The sequence below is a fragment of the Glycine soja genome, chromosome 5 (assembly GCF_004193775.1).
Source record: "Glycine soja cultivar W05 chromosome 5, ASM419377v2, whole genome shotgun sequence".
Classification (NCBI taxonomy): domain Eukaryota; kingdom Viridiplantae; phylum Streptophyta; class Magnoliopsida; order Fabales; family Fabaceae; genus Glycine; species Glycine soja.
The window spans coordinates 10,539,850-10,552,734 of NC_041006.1; the positions used below are offsets into that span (position 1 = coordinate 10,539,850).

Sequence of the window (12,885 nt, forward strand, 5' to 3'; positions counted from 1 at the left end):
ATTGGATTTGAAGCAACCAAAGCCTCGCCAAATTTTGAGTGAAACACTTGAAAAAATAAACAAGCATTGAAGACAAATTTGAAGACCTTAATTGTTTTGTTAAATTTGTTATAATAAAACAATTGAGTGCTGATTTTTTTTTCTATTGCAATTCCTTGTATTTGGACATTCTTCAAGGGTGTATGGGGAGTCTCCAAGAGACCACCCAAACCTCTATTTGTGTGTAATAGCTTAGTGTAAACCGTGTAAACTAAGTGAAGAGCTAGTTGGGACCTCCAAAGGGTCATCCAAGCCTTCACATAGGAAACCGTCTAGCTTGCTTTAAATTTCCTTTACCTTCCATTGTCCAATCGCCTAGATAGCTTGCTTTTGCCAATTAGTTTTTACCTTATCTTTCACACCTCTTTTAGTGTTTAGTTTGGCTAGTTTCAACCATAGTTTCTTTTACCTTTTGTTTTCAAACCCCCAACAAGAAAGAATGACAACTTAGGAACCAACATGAGTCTTCATTCTTCATCTAGTGTTAATGGTGAAGGTTCTACTCCTAAGGACCCCTTGAATAGGATATTAGAGAAGTTGAGATCCCTTAAATTGTGGAAAAAAACAAGAGAGAAAAGAAAAGGGAAAAAAAGTGGAAGAAATAAGTCAAGATGAAAGAGAGAAAATAAGAGAGGAAGAAAGAAGAAAATTAATGAAAGAATTAAGAAGAGGAAGAAATGCTTCCTATGGTAGTCATGAGTCTTGTAAAAGTTTGAGTGAAGAGTTAAGTGACTACTATGGAGGAAGGCATAGGTCTCATACTAGACCTCACTCCTAAAGAAGAGAAAAGGATAGAAGGTCTCAAGAGGTTACCATTAGCCTCCCATATTTCCATGGAAAAGATAATGTTGAGGCCTACATAGATTGGGAAATGAAGGTTGAACAACTCTTTGCTTGTCATCATATTAATGAAGAGAGAAAAGTTTCATTGGCTACCCTTAGCTTCCAAGGGTATGCCCTCTATTAGTGGACTTCCCTTGTTAGGGAAAGAAGAATTCATGGGGATCCTCCAGTAGAGTATTGGAATGATCTTAAGAGTGCCCTTAGGAAGAGGCACATTCCCTCCTACTATGAAATGGAGCTTATGAACAAGCTCCTAAGGCTTATAGAAGAGAGTATAAGTGTCGAAGAATATAGACAATAAATGGAACTACTCCTATTAAGAGCTAGACTTAGGGAGGAGGAAAGAACAAGCATAACTAGGTTCCTTAGTAGGCTTAATATGGAAGTGAGGGACAAGGTTGAACTTCTTCCATATAGGGACTTAGATGAGCTAGTCCAACTTTTTATAAGAGTGAAGCAACAACTTAAAAGAAGGTCTTCTTCAAAATTTTATGGCTTTCACTCTTATCCAAGGAAGGACCAAGCCCAAGGAATTTTGGGGGTTGCACCTTCAAAACCCAAGGAAGATAAGGGTTAGACCATAGAGAAACCCACCCCTAATACTAGTTCCCAAGCAAGGACTAGCAACATTAAATGCTTTAAATGTCTTGGGAGAGATCACATTTCCTTTCAATGCCTCACAAAGAAAACCATGATTATGAGGGATTGAAACATTTATAGTAGTCATGAGGAGACTACATATTCCCCTTCCTCTAGTGGAAGTGAAGATGAAACAAGGGGTGAAGAGTCTAGTGAGGAAGTCTACCACCATGAAGAAGGTGACCTCCTAATGGTTAGAAGACTCCTTGGAGGCCAATCTTGTGATCTATCCCAATCCCTAAGAGAAAACATCTTTCATACAAGATGTAAAATTTTAGATAAAACTTGTTCAATCATTTTGGATAGTGGATCTCGTTGCAATTATTGTGGCACAAGATTAGTTTCCAAGTTGAACCTCACTATCATTCCCCACCCAAAACCTTGTAAACTTCAATAGCTCAATGAGCAAGGGGAAATGATAAGTGAAGGTTCCTTTCGCCATTGGAACATATAAGGATGAAGTTATTTTTTATATAGTTTCCATGGAGGCAGGGCATATTCTCTTAGGAATGCCATGACAATTTGATAAGAAGATCATTTACAATGACCTAACTAATGAAATTACCCTCACCCATCTTGGCACTAAATTTGTGTTGCATCCTTAAACACCTTCACAGGTAGCTAATGATCAACTTACAATGAAGGACAAGAGGGATGAGGAATAGTTAGAAAAAAAAAGAAAAAAAAGGATAGTAAGGCTTTAGCTCCAAAGGTCAAGGAGAAGGAAAAAAAGGGTGGGCTAATGGGGCATTTTGGAATTGATAAGACTCTTGTCTTCCTCAAGGAAAAATTATTTTGGCCCCATATGAAAAAAGGTGTTCGTATGTATTGCACTAGGTGTGTGACTTGTTTACAAGCCAAGTCTAAAGTGATGCCTCATGGGCTATACACACCCTTACCCATTCCATCTACACCCTAGGTAGATATTACTATGGACTTTGTCCTTGGGATTCCTAGGACCCAGAGGGGTGTAGACTCTATCTTTGTGGTGGTGGATAGGCTTAGCAAGATGACACATTTCATATCATACCACAAGGTAAATGATGCTAGTCACATCTCAAGACTCTTCTTCAGAGAAGTTGTGAGGCTTCATGGTTTACCTAAGACTATTGTGTTTAATAGAGATGTTAAGTTCCTTAGCCATTTTTGGAAAACTTTATGGGCAAAGCTAGGAACTAAGCTCATTTTCTCCACCACTTGTCACCCATATACTGATGGGCAGATAGAGGTAGTGAATAGATCTCTATCCACATTGTTAAGGGTTCTCCTAAAAGGCAATCACAAGTATTGGGATGAGTACCTTCCTCATGTGGAGTTTTCCTATAATAGGGGGGTTCATAGAACTATCAGACAGTCACCTTTTGAGGTTGTCTATGGGTTCAATCCTCTCACACCTTTGGACCTAATTCCCCTTAAACTTGACACTTCTTTTATACATAAAGAAGGGGTATCTAGGTTAGAGTTTGTGAAGAAATTACATGAGAGGGTTAGGAACCATATAAAGGTGTATGTGTTAGTCGTCATATACGACTAACTTTTGTATTGAAAAGCATTATGAAATTTATGTCTTTTCCCCCAATTTATAGTTCTTTTTGTAGGTTTGTACATATTTTTAGGTTTAGTTTGATTTTTATGCAGAGATATTCCCTTCAATGTGAATTAATGTGTTTTCAACTTTAGTTTCATGAGAAAAGATGAAGAATAAGAAGGTTGTTGTGGTTTGTGTCTCGCTAAGTGAGGCTTGTCCGCTTAGCGAGAATCATCCGCTAAGCGAGGCCCTCAACCTGCTTAGCAAGTTGGGAGAATCTGGAGGAGAATAGGCCAAGCATTTGCGCGCTCAGCGTGTCATCAGCTTGCTCAACGAGTCGTTTGTCTTCTCTCACGCTAAGCACACCTAGCTCACTCAGTAGAAAATCACTTACTCGCACTTAGCGCGAAAGTGGCGCTAAGCGAGCCTTCGAGGATAGAAAGCCCTTAAAAGCTAAAGTTGGTGAAAAATAGGGATATGTTAGAGAGCCTATGCAATAGAGCGACCTAACAGGGCAAGGGAGCACCAAAAACCTTAGCTTTCAAGAGGATTCTAGGTTTTAGAGTGATTTTTAGGTTCTTAGAGGTGGAGGAGACATCCCTACCACTGTGTAATCTGAATTTTGCTTCCAAAACCTCCTATTATAACTGAAAAGTGATAACTTGCTATGGAAGGCTAAAGCTTTTGTTAGGAATTTCTGCTGAGCCTTGATGTAAATATTCTTTACTATTTATTTAATGTTGTTTTGATGCGTTCATTGCTTCTATCTGTACTTAATTCTTGCATGCTTTTGGTCTGATCATCCATTTGTGTGTAAAGTTAGGATTTTTAGCATTAGAAAATGTTTTGAATCCTTACAACTGGATAGAGCAGGGCTAGATAACTATATTGTCTGGACAACAGTCTTAAGACTTGGGATGAAGTGGTTGAAATTTTTTTGAAGAAATATTTCCCCGAGTCCAAGACAGCAGAAGGAAAGGCAGTCATCTCTTCCTTCCACCAGTTTCCAAACGAATCCTTGAGCGAAGCTCTAGAAAGATTTTGTGGCTTGCTGCTGAAAACTCCAACTCATGAATTTTCAGAGCCAATTCAACTGAATATATTTATTGACGAGTTAAGGCCGCAGTCCAAGCAGCTACTTGATGCTTCTGCAGGGGGAAAGATTATATTGAAGACCCCGGAAGAAGCCATGGAATTAATTGAAAATATGGCTGCAAGTGATAATGCAATCTTGGGCGATCGGATGCACATTCCCACTAAAAGAAGCCTGTTGGAGCTCTCATCTCAGAACGTATTATTGGCACAAAACAAGTTGTTGTCCAAGCAGCCTGAGACATTAACTGAAACATTAAGTAAGTTGCTAACTCAATTTCATGTTAATCAACCTTCACATTCAACTGTTTTGCAGGTTGGGAGGTTGCAGCATTTGCGGGGGAGCTCACGAGTCTAGACGTTGTATTCCCATAGATGATACATCACATGAAGCGAATTACATGGGGAATCAGCCCAGACCCCATTTTAATGCAGGTGGATATTCAGGTTTCCAGCATGGTTCAAATTATAATCAGCAACAAGGGCAATGGAGGTCCCATCCGGGCAATTAGTTCAACAAGGACCAGGGTGGACCATCTAATAGGCCTCAGCAAAAAGGGCCTAGCCTATATAATAGAACCACTAAGCTGGAGGAGACCCTTGCTCAGTTTATGTAGGTCACAATGTCCAACCACAAGAACACGGAGTCTGCCATCAAAAACCTTGGAATCCAAGTGGGGCAGCTGGCCAAATAGATTGCAGAAAAATCTTCTAGCACTTTTGGTGCGAACACTGAGCAGAATCCAAAAGAAGAATGTAAGGCTGTTATGACCAAAGGCAGAATGGCAACCATGGTTGAGAATGAGGGAAGAGCAGTTGATGACCAAGAACTAGTGATTATTGAAGGAGAAGAAAAAGATGAAGAGGAACAGTTGAGGGAGGAAAAAATAAATGAGAATGAGAAAGAAAAAGAAGGAGAGCAGAAAAATAATAGCGAGAAAGAAATAAATGTAAAAGAGAAGGAAGAAAAAGAAAAAGAAAAAAATGAGAAAAATAGTGAAAAAGATAGAGTCAAGAGGACTAAGAGTGAGCTTGCACATGAGAAGAAGAATGAAGCTATTCCATGTACAGGGAAAGAGGTGCCATATCCTTTGGTACCGTCAAAGAAAGACAAGGAGCGACACTTAGCTTGATTCCTTGATATCTTCAAGAAATTAGAGATAACAATTCCCTTTGGAGAACTCTGCAGCAGATGCCACTATATTCAAAATTCTTGAAAGATCTGTTAACTAAGAAGAGCAAGTACATTCACAGTGACAATATAGTTGTGGAAGGAAATTGCAGCACAGTGATCCAAAGAATCCTTCCACCTAAGCACAAAGATCCTGGAAGTGTCACAATTCCATGCTCTATTGGTTCTGTGTCTGTTGGAAAGGCTCTCATTGATTTGGGAGCCAGCATTAACTTGATGCCACTCCCCATGTGTAGGAGGCTAGGAGAGTTGGAAATTATGCCAACGGGAATGACACTACAGCTTGCAAATCGTTCTATAGTAAGGCCATATGGGGTGATTGAAGATGTTCTAGTTAAGGTGAAGCAGATTACCTTCCCCGCAGATTTTGTTGTAATGGATCTTGAAGAGGAAGCTGAAATTCCCTTGATTTTGGGCTGTCCCTTCTTGTCAACAGCCAGTTGTGTGGTAGACATGGTGATGCAATCTTACCCTGCAAGGGCATTGGATAGAAGACTCCAAGAAGATTGGGCCAGAGATGCAAGAGAAGGCCCTAAGGTTCTCATGAGCCTTAGGGTAGATTTTGAGCCCATGGGCTAAGTATGAGCCCACTTATTTATGTACATATTAGATTAAGATTTCATTATTTTTGTGCCTTGTATTTAGGGCTCCATAATGTAGGTAGGGTACCCTATAAATATAAGATTTTTCAGCCCTTGTATTTTAGGGCACCTAGACTAATTTTTATATTAGGGGTAGTTTTGTAATTTCACATGCACTAAGTGAATATTTGATGTGTGTGGTTGGAAATAAATTTAATTGAATAGGTATAAGCCCAATCCAATTAAATTTTAGAGAGGGAGGTGAGCATTTGCTTACTACACCCTATTGCCACATCATATAGTCACACTTTGTGCATGTCCTTCATGCTTTACATGCCTCATGACACCTAAGCACACTTAGTGGAGAATCCTGGAATTGATCTTGGTTTAGTGGGCTGAACCATAACTAAAATTCACTAATCATAATCAGTGAAATTTTGGCTCCAAAGTTTGGCTCCACAAATTCAAGTGAATTTGAATTGAAATTCAAATTTCCCTCCAATTTTGTGTGACACTTAGGCTATAAATAGAGGTCATGTGTGTGCATTTTTTGGAACTTTGATCATTTGAAAATTAAACTTCAGATTTTAGAGCTCTTTCAGATCATAAAATTTCGTGCTCTTCTCTTCCTCTCCCTCCATTCATCTCCTTCTTCCTCCAAGCTCTTCTCCATGGCCTCCTATGGTGGTGAGCTTCTTCTAGACTCATCTCCTTGAAGTGGCGTCTCCTCTCTCTCTTCCTTCTCCATTCCGCTGCCATTCATCTTCCAAGAAGCAAAGGAATCCATTGATGAAGAAGATCCTAGGCCTACAAGCTCCAATGGAGCTTACATCACACGGGGAAAGGTAAATTGGAATTGAGTGTGGATGACCAGAATGTTACATTTGACTTATTTGAGGCGATGAAGCACCCAAATGATAATAAGGCCTATTTTAAAGTAGAAAAAGTGGAAGATGAGATAGATATGGTAGCTAGAGCCATGGTATTGCAGTCTCCACTTGAAAAAGCACTAAACAACACTGTAGAATGTCTGACCATGGAAGAAGAAAAAGAAGTGCAGACTTGTCTTGAAGAATTAGATGGTGTAAAGGAAAAATCTGTTGGACATGTGGTATTTGAAGAATTGAAAAACAATTGGCCAACAGAAAAAGCTAAAGTAGAGTTGAAGACCCTTCCTGAACATCTAAAGTATGTATTTTTGGGGGAGAATGAAGCCAATCCAGTGATCATCAATAGTTCTTTGAGGATGGAAGAGGAGGATCAACTAGTGAAGGTATTAAAGAAACATAAGGTAGCCATTGGATGGCACATTTCTGATTTGAAAGGAATCAACCTTTCTTATTGTATGCATAAGATCAATATGGAAGCTGACTATAAGCCTGTGAGATAGCCACAAAGAAGATTGAATCCAGTTATGAAAGAGGAAGTGCGAAAGGAGGTGCTTAAACTATTGGAGGCAGGCCTCATCTATCCAATCTCGAAAAGTGCTTGGGTTAGCCCTGTACAATTGGTTCCCAAGAAATGAAGCATGACAGTGATAAGGAATGAGAAGAATGATTTAATTCCCACAAGAACCGTCACTGGCTGGAGAATGTGTATTGATTATAGAAAGCTGAATGAAGCCACTAGAAAAGATCATTATCCACTTCCCTTTATGGATTAGATGCTTAAAAGACTAGCTGGACAATCATTCTATTGCTTTTTAGATGGATATTCTGGCTACAATCAAATTGTTGTAGATCCAAATGACCAAGAAAAGACAACATTTACTTGTCCCTTTGGTGTGTTTGCTTATAGGCGAATGTCATTCGGTCTTTGCAATGCACATGCAACTTTCCAAAGATGTATGATGACAACTTTTGTTGATATGGTGGATAAATGTATTGAGGTGTTCATGGATGACTTCTCCGTCTTTGGTTCATCCTTTGATTATTGTCTATCAAATTTAGAGAGAGTGTTGCAACGATGCGAAGAGACAAATTTGGTGCTTAACTAGGAAAAATGCCATTTCATGGTGCAAGAAGGTATTGTCTTGGGCCACAAGATCTTTGAGAGGGGGATTGAAGTTGATAAAGCTAAGATTGATGTGATTGAGAAGTTACCCCCTCTTGTTAATGTCAAAGGAGTCAGAAGCTTTTTAGGGCATGCTAGGTTTAATAGGTGGTTTATAAAGGACTTTTCAAAGATTGCCAAGCCACTCAGCAATTTGCTTAACAAGGATGCATTGTTTTTATTTGATGAAGACTGTTTGAAAGCATTCAATATCCTAAAGACCAGCCTAGTGTCTGCTCCTGTGATTACAACACCAAATTGGGGTCAAGAGTTTGAACTAATGTGTGATGCAAGTGATTATGCTGTAGGCGCTGTCTTAGGCCAGAGAAAAGGCAGAGTATTCCATGCAATTTACTATGCTAGCAAGGTCTTGAATGATGCTCAGATTAATTATGCTACCACAAAGAGGGAAATGCTAGCAATTGTCTATACATTGAAGAAATTCAGGTCATACTTGGTGGGGTCAAAAGTAATAATTTACACTGATCATGCAGCCTTCAAGTATTTGCTGAATAAAGCTGATTCCAAGCCTCGGTTGATCAGATGGATTTTGTTACTCCAAGAATTTGATCTAGTTATCAAAGAAAGAAAGGATCCGAAAATTTGGTAACTGACCACTTGTCAAGACTAGTCAATGAAGAAGTAACTCTGAAGGAGCTAGAAATAAGGGATGAATTCCCTGATGAATCACTGGTTATGGTGAATGAGAGACCATGGTTCGCAGATTTGGCTAACTTCAAGGCAGCTGGAATCATTCCCAAGGATTTGACTTGGCGACAGAGGAAGAAATTCCTACATGATGCTCGCTTCTATATCTGGGATGATCCACATTTGTTTAAGATTAGAGCTGACAACCTTTTGAGAAGATATGTAACATGAGAAGAAGCCAAGAACATACTGTGGCATTGTCATAACTCACCATGTGGAGGGCATTATAGTGGAGACAAGACAACAGCTAAATTTCTACAATCAGGATTCTTTTGGCCAACACTTTTCAAAGATGCTCATGAACATGCTAGTCATTATGATCAATGTCAAAGGATGGGAGGAATTTCTAGGAGAAATGAAATGCCCTTGTAGAACATCGTGGAAGTGGAAATCTTTGATTGCTGGGGAATTCATTTCATAAGTCCTCTTCCTACATCTTTTGGAAATGAATACATTCTTGTAGCGGTAGATTACGTCTCCAAGTGGGTTGAAGCAGTGGCTGCTCCAAAGAATGATGCTAAGACTGTGCTGAAGTTTCTGAAGAAGAATATTTTTGCTCGCTTTGGAGTGCCTAGAGTCCTAATAAGTGATGGGGGTTCTCATTTTTGTAACAACCAACTGCAGAAGGTGTTAGGCCAATATCATGTCACACACAAAGTAGCCTCACCTTATCACCCACAAACAAATGGCCAAGCTGAAGTCTTCAATAGAGAAATGAAGAAAATCTTGGAGAAAACTGTAGCTTCCTCAAGAAAAGATTGGTCAAGTAAGTTGGATGATGCATTATGGGCTTACAAAACCGCATTCAAAACACCCATAGGCTTATCACCATTCTAAATGTTTTATGGCAAATCTTGCCACTTACCTGTGGAATTGGAACATAAAGCATACTGGGCTCTGAAATTCCTTAATTTTGATGAGTCCTTAGCAGGAGAAAAGAGGAAGTTGCAACTCTTAGAGCTAGAAGAAATGAGGATGAATGCCTAAGAGTCTTCAAGATTGTACAATGAAAAAGTGAAGGCCTATCATGATAAAAAGCTGCTTAAAAAGGAGTTCAAGCTAGGACAGCAAGTGTTGTTGTTCAATTCAAGATTGAAATTATTTACAGGCAAGATGAAATCCAAATGGTCTGGACCTTTCATCATCAAAGATGTCAAGCCCTACGGGGCTGTGGAATTATTTGATCCTCAATTAGAAAATCTAGACAGACCATGGGTAGTAAATGGTTAGAGATTAAAGCAGTATCGTGGAGGGAATATTAAGAGGATGACCACTCTCATGTATTTTCAAGACATATGAAGTAAGATGCGTCAAGCTAATGACGTTAAACGAGCGCTTACTGGGAGGCAACCCAACCCTTTTTAATTTTATTCATCACTGCATATAGTTAGGATTACTTGTTTGTGATTGCTTGAATGAATCATCAGCATGTTTTGCATTTGGATATGAGGTTCATTAAGCTTCTCTGAAGTTGTGGATGGAAAAATAAATTAGAAATTTTTTTAGCCATCCACTCGCTCAGCATGCCCTATGCGTTAAGTGAATCTTTGTTCACGCATTGAGCGAGTTACTTCTCGTAATAAGTGCATCAACCCCTACTCATTGGCTGAAAGGGCCTCGCTGAGCAAGCTTTGTGCACTAAGCCCAAAAACTTCTCTGGAATTTCATCTTTTGGAGTTGGGTGATGCAATCCTCCCTAGGAAGGGACCACTCACTAGAGCCATGAGCAAGAGGCTCCAAGAGGATTGGGCTAGAGCTGCTGAAGAAGACCCTAGGGTTCTCATGAACCTCAGGGTAGATTTCTGAGCCCATGGGCCAAGGTTGGGTCCAATTATCTTTGTACATATTAGACTAGGATGTCATTATATTTGGTCCTTGTATTTAGGGCTCCATAATGTAGGTAGGGTACCCTAGAAATATAGGATTTTTCAGCCCTTGTATTTTAGGGCACCTAGACTAGTTTTTATATTAGGCGTAGTTTTGTAATTTCACATGCACTAAGTGAATATTTGATGTGTGTGGTTGGAAATAAATTTAATTGAATTGGTAGAAGCCAAATCCAATTAAATTTTAGAGGGGGAGGTGAGCATTTGCTTACTACACCCATTGCCACATCATATAGTTACACTTTGTGCATGTCCTTCATGCTTTACATGCCTCATGACACCTAAGCACACTTAGTGGAGAATCTTGGAATTGATCTTGAATTAATGGGCTGAACCATAACTAAAATTCACTAATCATAATTAGTGAAATTTTAGCTCCAAATTTTGGCTCCACAAATTCAAGTGAAATTTGAATTGAAATTCAAATTTCCCTCAAATTTTGTGACACTTAGGCTATAAATAGAGGTCATGTGTGTGCATTTTTTGGAACTTTGATCATTTGAAAATTAAACTTCAGATTTTAGAGCTCTTTTAGAGTATAAAATTTTGTGCTCTTCTCTTCCTCTCCCTCCATTCATCTCCTTCTTCCTCCAAGCTCTTATTCATGGCCTCCTATGGTGGTGAGCTTCTTCTAGACTCATCTCCTTGAAGTGGCGTCTCCTCTCTCTCTTCCTTCTGGATTCCGCTGCCATTCATCTTCCAAGAAGCAAAGGAATCCATTGATGAAGAAGATCCTAGGCCTACAAGCTCCAATGGAGCTTACATCATGTGGTATCAAGAGCATCTTCATCTAGGTGATATTCTTTTTCTTCCTCTATCTTTTTGCTCGGTGAATTCTCTTTAATTCCTTGTTCTTTATCTTATTCTCCATGTATATCCTCCATTGTCTTGTGTTTTGGTGCTGTTTAGTGTCGATTCAAAAAAATAAACCGATTAAATCTTAGATCTACACTTGTTCTTGCATTTCTATGGTTCAAATTTTGTAGATCTACTCTTGAATCTTGTTTTTGTGTTGATTTTAGGTTCTATCAATTTTCATTCATAATATTCTTGTGCTGAACCTTTAGATCTAAATTTTCTTCCAAAATATTGATTAGAAAAAAAAACACAAAAATCTAAGTGTAAATCACTTCATCCATGTTGTCTTAGAGTCATGTTTAGTCATAATAATTGTCACATTATGCTCTAAGTTTGTGTTGAATTTTTATTTTGTTTATTGAATTCTAGATACATTTGTTCATGTATTCTTTTCATTCTTAGCCTATCTTTTTAATTTTGAGTCTAATTCATGCATGTTATTTAGTTCATAACATGTTCTAAATCAATTCCTAGAAGTAGTCTTGTTGTTGAACTCTTTTTTGTTTTCTAAGTTTCCTACATAATGCCTATGATGAAGTTGAGTTGTGGTGCTGAGTTGTGGCTAGATTTGTGAATAAAATAAGTCTTAAGCTCTCTTGAATTGTGTTATTCAAGATAATTTAGCATAATCAAACACAAATTGTAACTATCTAAGCCTTAAGCAACATAAACACTACTCTTGATTTCTAGGTTGAAATTGCTGGTGGTGGAAGCTTGAACATACGAACTTGTATAAATTACTGGGAATTGTTCACTATGTTTTTTGAGCTGAAATTTTTACTTAATTTTCTAGACATCTGGACCAAAATTATAAAAAAAAAGAACCAAGCGATTTGGATTAAAGGAAAAAATAATAAAAATCACACAAGTTGACAGAAAAATCAGTGTACAGGAAAAAAAAGTGAAAGGGAAGTGTGCTTGTTGTTTTGGCTCAAAATTTGTTCTATAATTAGTGTCTATTTTATACCAATCCTAGTTCTAAAATTTCAATTGAAAATTATTGTGAAAACAAGTGCCAAAACTAAAGGTTTCTTGAGTCTTTTTTACTCTACTCTAGAGTCATTCTAAGTTTCTCTTTGAGTCCTAGCTTGCTTTTATGTGCTTTTCATTGCTTTAATTGTTGAATCATCCTTGAAAATTTGTCTTCTCAAAAATCTTTTGGTTTAGCTTTCATCTCATTTTTTGGTCTTTTGTTATTGCTTGTCTCTTTGTTTCCTTGTTTGTGAGTTGCCATATAGGGAATTGGAAAGGAGGATTGGTGTCATCCCTTGAAGAATTTGAGTCAAGAAGTAAGGGGCCAACCACCTTAAGAGTTGTTGGAATAAGAAGCACTCCAAATTGAGTGAAACAAAAAAGAGAGAATAGCCACCACAATTGAGGACTTTTTTTTTTAATTTCTAATTGGCAATTTTCTTTGCTTTCAAACTTTGTAACAAAAAGGCCTTTCATTGGAAGTAAGTTGGGAGC

General features: G+C 38.3%; 1 protein-coding gene across 1 annotated transcript; it reads left to right on the forward strand.

The window, feature by feature from the left end:
- Positions 1-4,923: 4,923 nt before the first annotated feature.
- Positions 4,924-7,304, forward strand: LOC114411130. Its single transcript, XM_028374886.1, has 3 exons — positions 4,924-5,091; positions 5,331-5,789; positions 6,789-7,304. The coding sequence occupies exons 1-3, from the start codon at positions 4,924-4,926 to the stop codon at positions 7,302-7,304; spliced, it is 1,143 nt and encodes a 380-aa protein (XP_028230687.1).
- Positions 7,305-12,885: the final 5,581 nt, after the last annotated feature.